The sequence below is a fragment of the Haliaeetus leucocephalus genome, unplaced genomic scaffold, assembly GCF_000737465.1.
Source record: "Haliaeetus leucocephalus isolate CR32 unplaced genomic scaffold, Haliaeetus_leucocephalus-4.0 Scaffold165, whole genome shotgun sequence".
Lineage (NCBI taxonomy): Eukaryota > Metazoa > Chordata > Aves > Accipitriformes > Accipitridae > Haliaeetus > Haliaeetus leucocephalus.
In genome coordinates this window covers 348,460-365,015 of record NW_010972601.1, presented here as the reverse complement: position 1 = coordinate 365,015, position 16,556 = coordinate 348,460, and the positions used below count along the sequence as shown (strand labels likewise).

At 46.1% G+C, this 16,556-nt stretch overlaps 1 protein-coding gene across 4 annotated transcripts in view; it reads right to left on the bottom strand.

Moving 5' to 3' along the window:
- Positions 1-15,049, bottom strand: part of NF2 (neurofibromin 2 (merlin)) — a 37,646-nt gene extending 22,597 nt beyond the window's left edge. For all 4 annotated transcript variants that reach the window (XM_010563324.1, XM_010563323.1, XM_010563326.1 and 1 more), the window contains exons 1-10: positions 14,997-15,049; positions 14,478-14,603; positions 13,289-13,411; positions 10,949-11,032; positions 6,454-6,522; positions 5,878-5,960; positions 5,092-5,167; positions 4,646-4,780; positions 2,289-2,363; positions 712-825 (exon numbers count right to left, since the gene is read on the bottom strand). In XM_010563324.1, coding sequence (XP_010561626.1) covers positions 712-825; positions 2,289-2,363; positions 4,646-4,780; positions 5,092-5,167; positions 5,878-5,960; positions 6,454-6,522; positions 10,949-11,032; positions 13,289-13,411; positions 14,478-14,489 — 771 coding nt within the window. In that variant the 5' untranslated portion in view covers positions 14,490-14,603; positions 14,997-15,049. The remainder of the gene's footprint in view (positions 1-711; positions 826-2,288; positions 2,364-4,645; positions 4,781-5,091; positions 5,168-5,877; positions 5,961-6,453; positions 6,523-10,948; positions 11,033-13,288; positions 13,412-14,477; positions 14,604-14,996) is intronic.
- Between the last annotated feature and the right edge of the window lie 1,507 nt (positions 15,050-16,556).

The window sequence follows — 16,556 nt, the reverse complement described above, 5'->3', positions numbered from 1 at the left end:
TGCTTTGGTTTCTTCTGCTGCTATCTAGCGGCTTTATTGCGAAAGGGACATTTATATTCTAAGCACCAGTACTCAGATTAGCTGTGCAGGTTGCAGTGAGTAGAAAAGGTCTACGAGCAGAAAACAATGATTCATACAATCCAATTTGCTGATATATGCTCATCGGCTACACGCTGCTGCCTCCAAAGAGCCGTTTTCGCCGCCTGGACTGACCTGCAGCAGATAAAGGAGGCCAGCACCGAATTAGCATGCAGGCTGCACACCCCGAAATGTCGTCGTGCATTCCATCACCATGTAATTAGAAAACGAGGCGAAGAACTACGGCAAAGCACAGCTCCCCCTCACAACCCCTGCTTTAATTACAAGCAACTACCCCAACATACTACATCTTTCCAGCTACGGAGCGCAGGCATAAACCGAGGCAAGGAAGATACACACACACACTTGTAGGACACCCAGATCAGCTCTTCCCTCCTGTCCTCCCGGTTTTGTTCCCAAGTGTGGGGGTAGGACTCAGGCTGCCATCAACCTACAGAGCCAAGCTGAGAATGACTGGCGAGGTGGGAGCAGGCTACTAAAAAGAGATGTTCAGCTGGACCTTCCCTCAAAGCTGCTCCATGTGCTTGATATCATTCTGGAGACTGTTCCTTCCCAAGTTCATTTGCATTTCTGATTTTGGCTCACGGTCTAGTTATATGAGATGTCTCTCACCTGCTTCCTGGCTTTCTCCTCCCTGGCCTGTGCCTTCATCTGCTGGACCTCCAACGAGTCTGCCTTTCTCCTCCTCATGAAGAGGTCGTGGTTTCCAATACACAGCTGAAGAATCTATTCCAGTCAAGGGTGAAGAGTGGAGAGAAACAGCTGTACACATGATGACGATGAGGTAGTTTGTATTCTTGACACACAAAAACACTAGAACTGCTTTGGTTTGGTGCTTGTAAGCACTTCCACCCACTGATCTCAAACCCTATGAGCTCTCATACCCATATGAGGCGCAGGGAGCCAAGGCATAGCCAAATCCCACACCAAACACCAGCTCCCGGGCTATCAGGTCTTTGCAGAGACCAGTTTTCTATTTTCTGTGCATCCAGCACAGCACGGTTCTGGCAAGCATTAGGCCAAATAATGAAACAAAGACTTCTACAGCTCTGACTGGTTCCCTGGTTCTCACTGCCCCCTTTCTTTACGTTTAAGATGAACTTGCACCTTCTCCCAACTGCATGTTTAAAGCACTGAGATTTAAAAAAAAAGAAAACCCACTTTCCATCTTGGACAGACAGAAGGTTTATCAAAAACCTCCTTGGACATCTTCAGATACCTTTGCTGAAGGGTTTTGAGCACCAATGTGGTTTCCTCTGGTACTCAAGGAGCACAAGGAAGGTGGCAATACTACAGGAGGGTTAGCAAAGCAGTGGGTATACAGAAGAGCAAAAGTTCTTTTCAGCAATAAAAGCAGGTTTCTAAACTTGGATTCTTTTCTAAAGGACTGATTCACATGCCCGTCTTCCATTTCACAAGTCACAAATGACTTCTCTGGAGTCAGAGGAGCTACAGCACTATGAAACTGATGAGTGCAGCGAATGAGACCTTTGTCGGGAAGCCCCACTTCCCTATGGCACGTGAAATACAGGACAGCCTATAACCAGAACAGCAAAGTTCCCCTCCCTCTCTTATAAGGATGGGAAAAATATTCCCCTCTGCCTTCTGCAGGTCCCTCATGTGACTTAACATGGTGCACAGCTACTACAGAATCTGGATCAAAACTCCTCCAGATACCAAATCTAGCTATAGCTGGTGTCTAACATGGATGCTGAACACAACAGCTCAACACAGCCCCCTCCATCCTTGTACAAGGTGAGTGTCCTCAGAAGGGATCAGCCTAGGAAAAAAACAGGACTGCGACTCTGATAATGGTACATCCCAAAACAGGGAGATCTATGTCACAGGGCAGAATGGAAAAGATCCGCAGGAGAAGAAGGGGGATCTGGAGCAAAGATGAGGGTGACAAGAAAGTTTTACTTACTAAGTGCTTCCACCACGCAGGTCAGCTGTAACCCGAGAGCTCAGAAAGGGAGCACAAAAACAGGAGAGTGGGAAGAGGTTCTGTGAAGGAGCTTGACTTGAGCTTCCCCCTTCTCTTCTAGTGGCTATGACTGAGTAGTAACTGCTATACCAAATCACATCTACAGTCCAGCCAGACCAGCACACTCTGTCCAGCTGCTCAAAGGAAAAGCCCCAAAAGAAACTACTGCTGCAGGCAATAAAAATTACTCTGTCTCTAGACTTACCAGCTTATTCACACGCAGTTTTGATGAATTGAATTTAAAAACATCAATCTTTTTGTCCAATGGCTTAATCGTAAACTGAAAAGGAAAAAATAAAGAGGGAGAGAGTTATCAGAGAGCAGTGCATTTAATAAAAACACAGCTATAAAAGTCTTACTGAAAGCTTTGGTTCGGAGGAGGTCAGCAGTGTCAGACAAACAAGGCTGAGAGCTGTCCCCGTGGCTTTTAGCCAAGCAAGAGAACTAGTATCAAAAGCAACCAAGGAGACAACTGTTCCTCCGGTCAGAAAAAAAGCGAGTGCCACACAGAAGCAGTAAGAGTGCTGTCCACCTACAGACTGCAATGCCCGACAGCCAGTGTCCTCTGCAAAGCACCTTGCAGAGACAGCTCAGCACCTCCGGAGGAAAGGCAAGATGCTGCTCTCCTGGCAGCTGTAGAGAACAGAGAAGGTACAGCAGAAACTCATGACACTTCTGAACGGAGGAAGAACCAGCCCAGCTGCCCAATGAATGGGCAAGAGGGTTGCATTAGGAACACAGCAACAGGAGCTGCTGTCCTTCCTATTGACAGCTCCACTTGCAAGGGCTCCCCAAAAGCATTTTCCACGCATTTTGTTCTCCAGAAGCCAGCCATGTCATAAGACTGCTTCGCAATTCAAAATACTATTCCCTCGCTCTAACTTGTATTTACACTCCGCGTGCCAACCGAACAGCTGTAACCATGGCCTGGGTTTACCCTCTCCAAAGAGCCTTCCCACAGCAGGTCTCTCAAGAGGATATAGGTGGCATCGCCAGACTCGAGAGTTTCAGTAATACAGCCCCTGGATAGACAGACGACTCCGAACTAACGAAAGGATACTTGAAGAGATGGAGTGCTCCGCAACACCGCATTTTTTAGAAGGCATGCATCTATTTCATCACTCCCCCACATGTTACAGAAATAACCAGCTGAAGAGATAGCACTCGAGCAGGCAGTCTGTGTCCATTAAAGTAGGTCTATTTGTCAATACATTGTACTGCCTGAAAAGGGCTCAGCAGAACTCGCCCTGGCAGTGTTTTGCTTTGTCAGTTTAAGAGCCAATCTTTTAAGACTTTCACACAGGCAGACATGCGTGAACGTCCCTGGACTCAGGCTCCAGCAGAACCCACACCAGTCATTGAGAGCAACAGCACAAATATGCCAGGAGAGGAATTTCAGTTCCACATAAACAGTCAATCTTTGTTACGATGGATTAAACCCCTCTGTTGTGTTAACATAGCTGTCATACCCAGCCATTAAGTAAGCCTGTTTACTATCACGTCAGGTCTACCTGTGGTCATCTTCCTACGCAGATGACTGACCTGATGGAAGGTGGCAGTCCTTTCCCCCAAGAGAAAGCTCTATTACAGTCTTTTGTCAAGGCCTGGTTATGGAGGCTTCAAGCCCCAGACTTCTGAAGGAATGCCTGAGCAGACAGCTTCCACTGCACTCGTCTGTCATGGGCAGGAAAGCCTTTGAAAGTCACTAAGTGCTGGGCTGTTTTGCAGAGTTGTGAAGCTCTTTATATTTAAGGAATAAAACAAGTGAAGAGAATTCCAGCACGGCCTTACTACTTATAAAACTTCACAAGACATGCAATAAATGCAGCTGATGAGAAACCTTTAGCTTTCACCCTGATCAATATCATGTTTAGATTAGAAAACAATTTTTAATTAAGAAGTTAATTTTCTTCCTTACCATGACAGCAGCTGGTTTCTTTGAGCAGCTCTCTTAGATTGAAAATTGAGCCAATCAGTTTTCCCTCCACAGCCAATTTCATTGCTGTTCTCAACTAGGTTTGGTGGCCAACAATTCAGAAGATTCATATTTACACTCTGGATTTAATAAATATCTATCCAATAGCAGGCTTAAATTACTCAACTTCCTAAAAAGATTCCAGCTGTTATGCCAAGCCCAGCAGTCTGAAAACTGAAGATGATGTAATGATATGGCAAGAGGCAAGAGCTCTTCTCACCAGGAATACATCTCACTATATTTCATATACACAGTAACATACAGTAAAGCAGATGTCAACTTCTGAACTCTGATATTTGGGCTAAGCACATCAACAGCAATTTTGGTCTTTTTTGAAAAAAATTACATAAGAGGGTTTGAATGTACTCTAAAACCAAACAGGAGAATAGCTCCCAGTTGACCTCTTGTACGCCCACTCCTGGAAAGTTTCAGAAAGGCTTGGAATTAAGGTTTCAATTAGAGAAGCTGAGCTGCCCTTAGCTAAGCTGGTGATAGCAAGCACAGCAGACAGAGAAGCTAAGAGAAATAATTTTAAATCGCAAATGTGTTCTTACTGCTCTCAGGGAAGAGGGGAGACGTATCCATACCTCTTTATCGCTGTATGAGATATTCCGGATCTCGTTCCATGGGAAGGAGATTTTAGGGGTCAACCTGTTGTCTGGGTCATAAATATGAAGACCCAAGGCGTCAACTCCAAGGAGCAGTTCAGTGCCCTTTTTATTCTACAGGAGGAAAGAAAAGAGCAGAAAACCCTTTTATTCCACTCGGAGGGTCTGACGTGAACCATTGTTAGCTTCATCAACCAGCCCTGAGCAGTGACCCACCAGCACCGCATATTAAAAGAGCTTCTGCGTCCCCTGCAGCTAGCAGCAAAGCACACTGCAGCAGGGACTCTCAACAACGCGCCGCAGCCATCTCCCAGGTCTGCTGGCTCTCCAAGGCTCCACTCATCCAATCTCACAGCAACACAAAAGACGAAGACTAACACAAGAGCTATGCCGGCAAGAAAACATGATCCACAACCTGCACTCACCCTAATCGCAAAATAGTTCACTCCGTACATCTCCAAGTCCTGAGCTATCTTCAAATACTCCATTTCAGCTTCATCTCTGTCAGACAAAAAAAGGCCAGTATTACGATGTTTGGTAGGATCAGAGAGAGGGAGATGGCTGCTCTTTCTGATCCTAAGCACACACAAGGCTTTAAAGCCTAGACTGTCTCTATCGCACAGGTCAAGCCCGTCTTTGCTGGCAGGATCAATAAAGTCCAACAGCAAATCCCACTCTGCAGCTTGCCAGCATCTTAATGGCCGCTGACGCCTGCCTAGCGAGATGCAGCACTTCAAGTCTTGCTTTGTCCATCTCCCAATCCCTTAAGCATAAATAGGAAATCCCTGGCTGGGAGGCCCCTGTTTCAGATCCATCTGACTCCAGGCTTATCCCCCACAAGGAGCATTTTACCACTCAAGGCAGCAATACGCCTCATCGGTCTGAATCCCCATTTCTTTTCCTGGCCCAAAAAGCACCCTGACCCCCTAGGCAGGCAGGATTGCCTGCCTCCCTGCCCCTCTGCAGGTGGTCCCCTACTGAGCATCAGTCCTAAATTCTCTCAAGGACCCTGTCAGTGACCAGGGGACAGCAGGGCACATACAGAGCAATCAAAGAAAGCCCTTTGCCCTTCACAAGTCTGCTACAGAGGTGTGCTGGGATTAACCCTGCTGTCAGCAGAGCTCATCCATCACCTGCCCAAGCTCCCCAAACCCTGGTGACTCTTCAGGCGAGGGGACTGACCCTGACCCACCACTGCAGCACACACTCACCTCGCTCTGCCTCGGTGCTCTGCATACCAGGCTGTTATCCTTTCCTCCCACATCTCTGGAGTCATCTGGTACAGATTTATTACCTGAGATACACAGGGAGACAGAGACCAGGTCACACTGCCGCTCTTGTCACAGTCTCCTTAGCCAGCAAACAAGCCAGAAACACCCCAGTCCCAAGCAACCCCTGCCCAGCACCACGTCTGACCTCAAGGCAAGCAACTCTCAGCAGGGCACGCTCAGCACTGTGCCCTGTGATTGCCCAGCGCTCACTCAACCCTCCCAAGCACGCAGCACAGGCAAACTGTCCCTAGGCCATCGCAAGGAGATGCAGGCAGGATGAAACCATGAAAAGAATGAAAACATTTGCTTCTGGTTTTTATTAAAATATGTCAGAAAGAGTTTGAATTCTCCTCCCTCAATACATCTTTTTGGATTGTTTGCCTTGGTAAGGAAGCCCGAGCGAAGCAGCATGCACCCCGCAGGCAGTCCCACAGAGACCTTCTCTGCAAAAAGCTCTGTTACACAAAACACCACCAAGCCTGGGAACCTACTCCTCCACTTGGCCAAGCTCCTTACCCGCTTTGGAAGCAACTCCTCCTGCGCCAAGAAGCCTCGCTTGTGGACATTGGGATCGTAATCGCCATACTGGAAAGAAGCACAGACATCATGCCCACCCCACGTTAACAACACAGGCAAGTAAAACTCTTCACGCTTACACATCCACCCCTTGGGGAGAGAGCAAATGCAGACTGCTTACACCCTTCACGTAACAACCTGTTAGAGCAGAGAACGTATGCTGCTCGGTAAATTTAATAACCATAGTTTCTATTAGCAATCAAATGACAAAGAAAACAACACTCTCCTTCTACTCATACAGCAGAGGTAGAAGCAGAACAAAACTTCCCACCATCAGTTGACATCCACCAGTTGGACTAGATGATCATTGTAGGTCCCTTCCAACTGAACTATTCTATTCTACTCTAATTACCATGCCCAGAAGACATTTCCTCCGATGCAAGGAAAGACTCACTCTATAGTCGAGAGGTCCTTGCCCTCCCACCAGTAGTGGGACAGGGAGTTAAGATATGGGCAAAGACCTGTCCCCAATGACTGATCAATACCAGTAATTCAGGTGAGGCAGACAGCAGTTTCTCTGTCACTGCTCACCACCCTGATGAACAAATATTAAAAAAAAAAAAAAATGACAGGAGTTTGACAGACTCCTCTTAGGCAGGTGTCGGCTTTTCTGCCAGAGGGTCTGGTGCTGAGCTGGGTCACGGAATCCAATTCAGATTTGTTAAGTGCATCCAGTAATTACCAGTATTTGTTTAGATTTACATCTTTTTGAGCAGCATATAAAGTGACTGAGAAATACAACTGCTTATTAACAGATTGAAAAGCTGAGTGTCCCTGCAGTGCATGTGAAAATGAATTTACCTCCTGTACAGCCTAAGAGAGCAGGAAACCGCCAGAAAATGGCACCTCAAATAACCTAGCAAGTTGAAGAGAAGAGGACGATGGATGTGAGGCACGTACACGAAATGCTGCGATTTTAATTCACCTGGCAAACAGGACTTCTGCAGTGACATTACCCGATTACACAAGACACGGCAACGTTTGCGCGAGTCACTCATTTTGCAAGGGAGACAGCCCTTCCCTCCCTGCTTTTCTGAAGAACCTCAGCTCAGGAAGTACAAAATGGTGACACACATGATGGTCATGCAATAAGTCAGGAAGCTTTCTGTATCAGCCTCCTTTTAATGCCAGAACCATCACGTTGTATGCTAAAACCAGAGCTCAGCATCAAAAGTCTACACATACATTCTCTCCGCAGCCCAGCGAGCAACGTTTCATAAACGACAAGCAGGGATTAAAGATGCAAATATTGATTTGGAGCCAATGCAGATGCGAAGGAAGCATGCAACAATCAACACTGACTCAGACTTCAATTAATATAACAAAACTGCCAGGGATTTCATTCGGGAGGGTGCTGAGCAGCAGCAACTGTCTGTCTTCCAAGGTCTACAGAAGCTTGGAGCTCCTCAGAAAGCAGCACATTGCAGGTACACATCCCTTGAACCCACATCAAAAGGGAACAGCAATAAAAACGTGGCACTGGCAAAGGAAACAACTCCAATAACCTTGGAGAAGCAGAAAATAAATCATTTTTAGGTGATGAAAATAATAGCAAATAGGATTAATGCGATTATTTTCTCTTGTGATCTACCGTGGAGATCCAAGACTAAGTATGGATTATGTGATTTTCATGTGGTGAAAAATATTGCCATGTCCCAAAGGAATATTTGTACTGAGAGGGAGTCTGGATGAGAACATTAATTATTCACAAGTCAAAAATCAACAAATGGCTTAAGTATTGCAGTATATGTTGGCTCAAATGATTTGGCAAACATACTTTTAAAGACCTTTTCAATTAAATCATTACTTCAAAACTGTCATGGAATTTCAGCTCCTGTTAATTGAACTATATGATTAATATTCATGGTTACACATGGAAGTTGCCTTTACCTCATTCATACACCTGGCTGACGTTGTCCTGGATAAACACAGGCATGTTCAGCTTCAAACTATTAACACCAAGTATTGTTTGTTTTGGGGAAAAAATAAGTAAGTAAATAAAAGAACCCTTTGCTAGTGCTGCAAGATTTGCTGTGCTGAGAGGGCTGCAGCACAGCAGCGGTCTGCATTTAAGGGACAAGAAATGGAAGAACCTCCTGGACATTACTATTTTCTACCAGGACACACTTTTCAGTAGATTCCACGTCTCTCCCGGCTATTTAAAACCTGAACCGCCTCCAACATCTGAAAGCAGTGTGGGTGGTTTGAATGCAAGGCTAGAGGGGAAAACACATAGTAATTCCCCAAATGAACACAATGATATAGAAATAAATAAGCTTTTGTTTTTATGACCCACACGCTTACTTTGTTATTGCAGGTAGGTGCGCAACAACAGTACAAACCAACCTGGCTGTCAATCAAATGGCTATATCAGATGCAAACACACCGCTATGTCAGGCTATTATGCCCCTAATCATGCAAATCAGCACGTTATTAGCGAAATTACTATGCTCAGTGGCCGCTTTCTTGTCCAGAAAGGACATCATTATCCTATTTAACTGGAAGGAGATGACCTGCAACATCTTTCTTCCCAGCTCCGTACCGAAGACGTGCTTTCAGCTTTCTCCTTTGCTGAAGAAAAAGCAGAAGGGGAAACCCTGCCTGGAGGAGCAGCAAGGAAAAGCGATGTCTGATGCAGACATGAAAGCACATTAGCAAAGATCAGAAAAGGCATCCCTCTTCCACCTTCTCACAATCTCTGGGCAGAATCAAGACGTGCAAGGTTAGGAGAACTGCTCTGACTCTGGCTGACCTCCTCCAGACGACCGAGTGTCGAGCACGTCAACTGTGCTACTGAGCGCAAGGTCAGCAGTCGAGCTGCAAGAAGACAGAGGGGAGGGCACAACAGTCCTGTACCAAATTACAGCCTGTTCCTGATCACACGACCAGAAGCTGTCACGGCCAAGAGTTAATAGCGCTCAATATTTACCCAATGGTTTATTCATTTTGGCAACAGGAAAAGTCATCCCCTATGTATCCTCAGCTCAGCAGGTCAATGGAGAAAAAGCCAAGTAAGTGTTTACTCATGCACTCTTATTAGAGTGATGAATGTTTCACACAAATAGAAACATTTCTAAAAGCAACTTGTCTTTCCCTGGCTGATGAGTCTCTCAAACAAAATACGGTTTCATCAATATTCTGACTAGGAGGACAAAACATCTTTTTCTAGTAAATTCAAACATTCATCATCAAAGAACACTGCTGCACGTTACCCAGGACTGCGTTCAGACAAACCAGGCGTGGACTAAAGGGTTATGAGGAAGATTATACATCAACCCAGAAAAAGCCATGGTGAAACACCGAGGACTGGCCTCTGTTTCCAACCAGCCTGGATCAGGCCCTCTCTTCAGGCAAGAGAGCCAAAGCCCCCCTCCTGCACTGTCAGCTAAGAGCTACCCTGCCTCTTCTAAACTGCTCGACAGTCGTGCTCCTCAAGGACAGGCAGACGGGCCAGACCCAGGGCACGGCCACCTACCTGCGAGCCAAAATGCATCCCTGAATTGCATCCACAGAGTCAGAACCGACCACGAGGTTACAGCAATAACGTAGCTGGGCTGCGATCAGACTCCAGTCACTCCTTCTCCAAAGACATTATCTTTACATAAACCGGCGATTAGCTAGAAGACTTGTTAATTGAGCAGCAGTACATGTTGTGCATATGCAGGGATAAATTACTTTCCCTCCTGCAAGAACGTCCCCACTTCTGAACCTTGGGCTGCTCCCTCTATCCCAGGAGTCCCTCTGCTGTGGGCTGCTGCAAGCTGTCCGAGGCTGCATGCTCCAGCCCGAAAAACAGCGTTCTCTTAAATAAATGCTCAGCAAAACACACTGACTCCGGGTCCAGAGCAGAATTCAACTGAGGAACGAGGAGAACTTAGTAACCATTGACTTCTTCCTCTGTCTAGTGAGGCCAAACACCCAAGATCAAAACCCAGATAAAGGGAGAAGCCAGGAAGAGCCCTTTAACACTGCAATAACATTTATGTGGCAAGCTGTAGCACTCAAAATAAAGCAGTTATCATGATGACAAGTATTCTGGGGGAGCAGTGGAGCTGCGAGTTCCACGGCTGGTTTGCCTCTGGCTACAATGGCAAGAGCAGGGAAGAGATCCAAAAAAGCACGGGCTCAGGGAATTCACCTGCTCCAGTAGTAAGCCACACTTGAGCAAGCACTGCAGCTCATAAGCTGAGCGCTTGCTAAAGAATCCTGGAAAGAGAAAGCAAAAATCTGTCCAATGCCTGAAGGTAGCCAGGAACCAGCCATGCGGAGAAGGAAGTAGCGCTCATATAGTCCCCTCAGTTCCCAAGTTTCAACAACTTTCCCTGCCTTCCCCTTCCTCAGAAAGCAGGTACATCACAAAGCGCCTCGCTTCCCAGGAGCGATGCTAACCCATCGCCAACGTCAGCAGGCCCTTGGAGAATCCCTCTGTGCCTACCTTGGCTTGGACAGCATAAGAGGCCAGCAGGACAGAAGCTTCAGGAGGACAGTAGATCTTCTCATCCAGAATCTGCTTCTTCACCTGCATGTAGCAGTAAAGGACACATAACACACATTTAGTGGAGCAGTGCAAAACACGACTGTCACAGCAGATGGCTGCAGTTTGTTTTAACTTGAGCTGTCAACCACACAGTTAACAATTTTCCTAACACTAATTACAATTCAGGCCCAGGAAGTCTCTGGTGGCTCAGAAGGGAAGGGCTCAGGCTTTCATGGGCCACCTTTTTCACACAGGTTTGCGAGAAGAGCTAAATTTATACGTGGAAAATGACAGAACCTATATCCTATTGCTAAAGGCAAGGGGGGGCGGAAAGTCTTGCATGTAAACACAGAGATAAAACCTCTTAAGGTATAAGCTATGGATTGATACAACATCTATACACACCACTAAACTAAAAAAAGAAGCTTGCAGCCAAGTCTCTGAGCACACAAAGGTTTTGCTCTGGGATATTCAGGCCTCATAATGAGTCAGTGCTCACCTGTGCTCGAGGCTAATTCCCTCCAATCCCACCGGCAGCAAGGAGAGCTGCTCCGTGGCAGTGCTTTTAGCAGCAGGCACAAGCCCTGTGCACACTCCCAGGAGAGCCAATGTGCAGTTCCCAAAAGCCACAGCTTTACATTTCCTGGCTTCTGTGCATTAAAAAATTAAACCTGTCATGTTCGATATTTTTTGGTTTTGCACACTTAATTTTCCTGAATAAAGATAGAGAAAAACCCATACTATTTCCTGGGAGACTTAAATGGATTGTCACAGAGATGCAGTAACATCAATTTAAATTTATAACATGCTTTGAGTCCTCAAAGTTGGTTACAACATAATCACAGAAGATATTCTCCTGCATTAAGATAAAAACAGGAGAGTTTGCAAGCTTACGTGGGCTCCCATTTCCCATATGTGTTACAGGAGCCCAGGCTCCTCTCATCATCAGAAATCCTAGTAGAAAAGTCACGGTCTGCATTCATAAAATGTAGCTTTAACTGCTTTTCGTCTCTGATTTTCCTTTTCAAAGATGCCAACAGCATTTTTCCTCATCAAGGATAAAGTCCATGGCAAATCAGACATTTAAAAACAGCCCTATGGAGACACTAGTGCATGAGACAGACCCTGGAAATTAACAGCAATACTTTGCATTTAGAACTCCTTTAGCTGTGAAGAACAAAGATGAACTTTGGAAGACTGCAGAGTACCAAGAAGCTGGTGAGCTCATTTTGATATCCATTTGAAAGGGCAGGGCACACTGAAGTCTACCCTGGTATGTCCAAGAGCATCCAAATGCAGGTTGCCTCTACTTTGGTGTAACAAACATAAGATCTTTTTTTATTTTTATAACTTATTTATTTTAGAAACTTCAAATTAACAGCCACAGAGCAGCTGAAACATCCCAATAAGAACCTAGGGGTCTGACTAGGACTAGTCTACGCCCTGTAACCGTAGTTGACACAACCCTTTATAGGAAATTGTTTCAGAAAATTGATCTTGTCTGAAAGAGAGCTCCTGTGACAGAAGCTCTTTGTTACCAGCCATGCGGCACTGCTACAGCAACATCAGCTGAGCTAATTTCTCAGGACATGAAGTTTTGTAGCGTACTTTAAATACAGAAGAAAAAAGCCTGAAGATGCATTCACCACAGTTTCCAAATGCTTAACGTAAGGGCAAGAGTTACTGGGGCAGGGGGGACTGTTTAGGATTCCCCCTCTCCTCTGCTTTTGCCATCAGTCTCTGACGGAGCTGTACTTCTGGGATTTTCTTCTGCTCCAGTTATTTGAAGGCTGTTTTGCGAAGAGGTGAACCTTGCTGTACAGCCTGAACATGAAACAGGTTGGCTGCATTCTGTTCTCGAGGATCAAATTCCCCTGCTTCACATAACAATGCTATCATGTACAAAGGCAATTGCTGTCCCTCAGCACAATTGATATCCACACCCTGCAGAGAGGTGGACTCCAAGGCTGTGTGTGTCATTCAAGCCAACATCTGACAGATTCATTTCCCCTAGCTACCACACACTAGTATTACAAATCACCTAATCATTCCTGACAGCCAGTTTACGAGGTCCGCAAGTCTGGGCATCTGCGCCTGCTTCATCCAGACAAACCATCTTTGACCTATTTCAAGAAGTTCTTGTTGTTGAAGACAACTTCCTTCAGAAAGGTGTGAACATAACGATGAGGATCCACACTCTGCTGACCAACTTTCTGACCCTGGAACCTTCTCACACTTCTACTCATCCTGGTTCCTTCTCCCTTGGGTTGGAAAACAGTGTACTGACACGGCTCTTACCTGCAGGAAGAACAAGTGCTGTGTGATTTCCTGGACCAGTTCCTCCTCTGCATTCTCAGGATAAAATTTGGCCAGGAAGTGAAAGGTGACAGGCTCCTCTGTCGGAACATCGTGATCCAGAACCTGTAGGATACAAGAGCCATTCAGCTACTCTTTCAGCTTCTTCAGCACTCCGTCTCTTGGAGCCAAGACATAGCTCCCTACTGTTCAGATCAGCACATCTTTTGTCAAGCGCTTTAGACATCTAGAACAGACAAACCAACCTAAGTAGTTCAGAAACCATAGTTAAAAAAAGAAAACTAAACATAGTTAAAAAAACAAACATTTCTGACACTCCTAACAATGCAAGAAAACAAACAAGGCAGAAACAAACGGCATGCAAAATGAGACAGCAAAGGTTGATCCTGATCTGCTGCGTGCACATTGCCTCTACCGGACCTCACAGAGAGATGCTGTATCCTGCTACGCCACCATACGACTTTCTCGTTGTTTCCCTGCACTGCCTCTTCTTGTATTTCAGTGTTGTTCCTCGCTACCTTTCTATTGTGCTGGCACAGTCCAGTTCAGATTCATGTTAGTTTAAAACCTTGGCATGACATGCGAGACACCCAGACCTCCCTCACAGTCTCGATTACCGTCTGGTTTTAGTGTAACATCGTTTGGATGCAAACAGAACCACATCTATCACTTCTCTAACCCACCCCTCAGCAACCTTGAGGCTTGCATATTTGGGAAGGTTTCCTCCCTTATCTCTATCTCCTTTTCACTCCTCTGGTTTACCTCCTCCCTAGCTCTTTGTATATCTCAACAACAAAAAAAGCCAAGATGCAACTTCACTTTTCTGCTAAAGGTTTTGTCATTCATGGGCATAGGAAGAGAGACTTTTATGTTTCATTTGCATTACAGTCACCCTGAAGTCCAGCATCTCAGCATGGCTGTCTCCAAAATGCCTCAAGGGCATTCAGTGTGCATGGTCTGAGGCTTCACAGCTCAGAAGGAGCTGGGGTGGGGTATCTCTGCCAGCTCTTCCCCGTTTGACTACAGATGCCATGGGGATGAGATTTAAATACACTTCACGCAGTTCACTTTGATACCACACATAACACAACCTCGGGTAATCAAAGAAAGGAAAAAAGTACATTCGCCTTTGTCATCCCACACGACCTCTCAAGGGAAATTTGGTTCCAACCTTCTTGTCCATTTTGAGCCAAGCCACCGTATCCTTGATAGTGTATTGCAGCCCGAAGAACCAGGTTTCTCGGAGTCCTAGTGTCCTGCATACTAGATCAAACAGGTCCTTCCCTTTCCACTTCACCTGTAGGAAAGCAAACAGGAAGCAGAGTTATAAAGATGGATTTCAGAACTTCACCTCCATTCAGCCAAATCGATTCTTTTTTCACCTCACAATGCCTTTGAGATTGTGGAGAAGGCATCTGGTACAGATAAGGAAACATCCTAACGAAGCATACTTTATATCCTTCCATCTGATCTCTGCCGATCACCAACTCCTCCCTCACTAGGAAACCCTGCAAACAAGACTGTAAATAAAGCCCCCCATTTCTTCCTCTGGCACGCCACCGACATTCAACAGAGGACCCGAAGGGTCCGTTGAGGTTCCTTTTGAGCCATGCACTGCTACAAGCAGCCTGTTTCCAGCAAGAAATGAAAATCACTCTTAACTTCCCCTTAGCGGCTTTAATGTCTCTACCTATAGCCCCAGGAAGCCCTGCACAAACTCCAGCATCAGCAACAGGGTTTCACAGATAGGGGCGTTAACGCGCTCCTGAAAATCAGGAGTGAAACGATCTGTGTACAAAGTGCGTTCATCCAGAGCTACTGACCCTGCACAGGTAAAAGGGAAAAAGAGCTCAGAAAAAAATAATTATTACAGAAGTCAGCGGTTCTCCTGGAGCATGTTTTGATAGAGTCAAACTGTGTTTTCTGCTGAAAACGTTGATGACAAAAGCAGCTCAGAAGCAGGGAAAATTGGTCCTGCTCAAAGACCGTGTCCTTCGAGCAATCTTGCAGCCACATCTATGTTGTTACTGAAGTTTGCTCATAAAAACAGAAGGCGTTGGGAGGCAGAAAGGTGAAGAGGGACATAAAACAGATGAATCTAATATGCCAAAGCCACTTCGGTCTTCCATCTGCACGGTGGAAACAATTGCTGGACCGAGACATATGGCCATTACTCTAAAGCCCCTAGGGCAAAAGGATCTCGGCACATACTCTTGTCACTACAACTCAATCTTGGTACCACCTGGACAGCATCAATATTAATGCTCAGGCACGGCAGGGACTGCTGGTGCGGGTGACGCGCCGCTCCTGCTGTCACCCACTGCCGCCTTGTGGGCAAAGCCATTGAGGACAAGCTTATTGCCATTCTGTTGGCTTTGATTAAATGAGTATATCGCTATTTTCTCCCCCTCCCAGGGCACACAAACACACATATGCTGACATTCCCAGAATAGAATAAAGCCGACGCTACCCTCCAAAAACCTACACCCCCGGACAGTTCACAACAGCCTCTCCGCAATTCATATCAAGCGCCGTCAACACCTCGAGGTCAAAAACACCAGGAGGAGCAAGTTTTGCAGTGTTGTAATTATAAAACCTTAATTTCACACATTTAGCTAGCCTCCAGTCCCCATGATGAGCTCCAGCTCAGCACAGGATGGCTCAGACTGCAGAAGATCTTTTCCTGACTATTATTTTAAGAGGGAGGTTAATTCGAGGGTTCAGACAAAACAGAGCGAGACACATTTAAACAGCTATTTTGTACCATTTCTGTAGGCACATAAAAACAGGCTGCCGTCAAAGGGCTATTTCTTAACTAGAATTAAACTGCTTGGCATAAAGCATTATCAGCTTTTTTTTCTTTCTGCAAGACCACATTTCAGCCTATTGCTTTAGAGGAGCGATGGGTGCCTGCGCGCACACAGCCCTGCACCAAACCTTTCCCAGGATGGGCTCCTGCGTGCTGCTGACGGGACCATCTCCTCCCCAGACGTTGCTCCGCATCCCATGGGATCGGTGTTTTGAACAACCCCGGAGCAACCCCACTGAGTCCCCCCCGAGCTAGGATTTCCACCGGCTGCGGCTCCCCACCAAACCGCCCCTGCGGAGTTTCACACAGGCACCCAAACCTTATTCACCACACTGCACCAGCTGGCACGACCCAAAGGTTTCCTCCCTAAAAGCAAGCTGGCAGTTAGTTTCGAAGACCAGCAGCGAGCATTAAAGCAAGAGCTTTGTGCGCTCCCTGCTG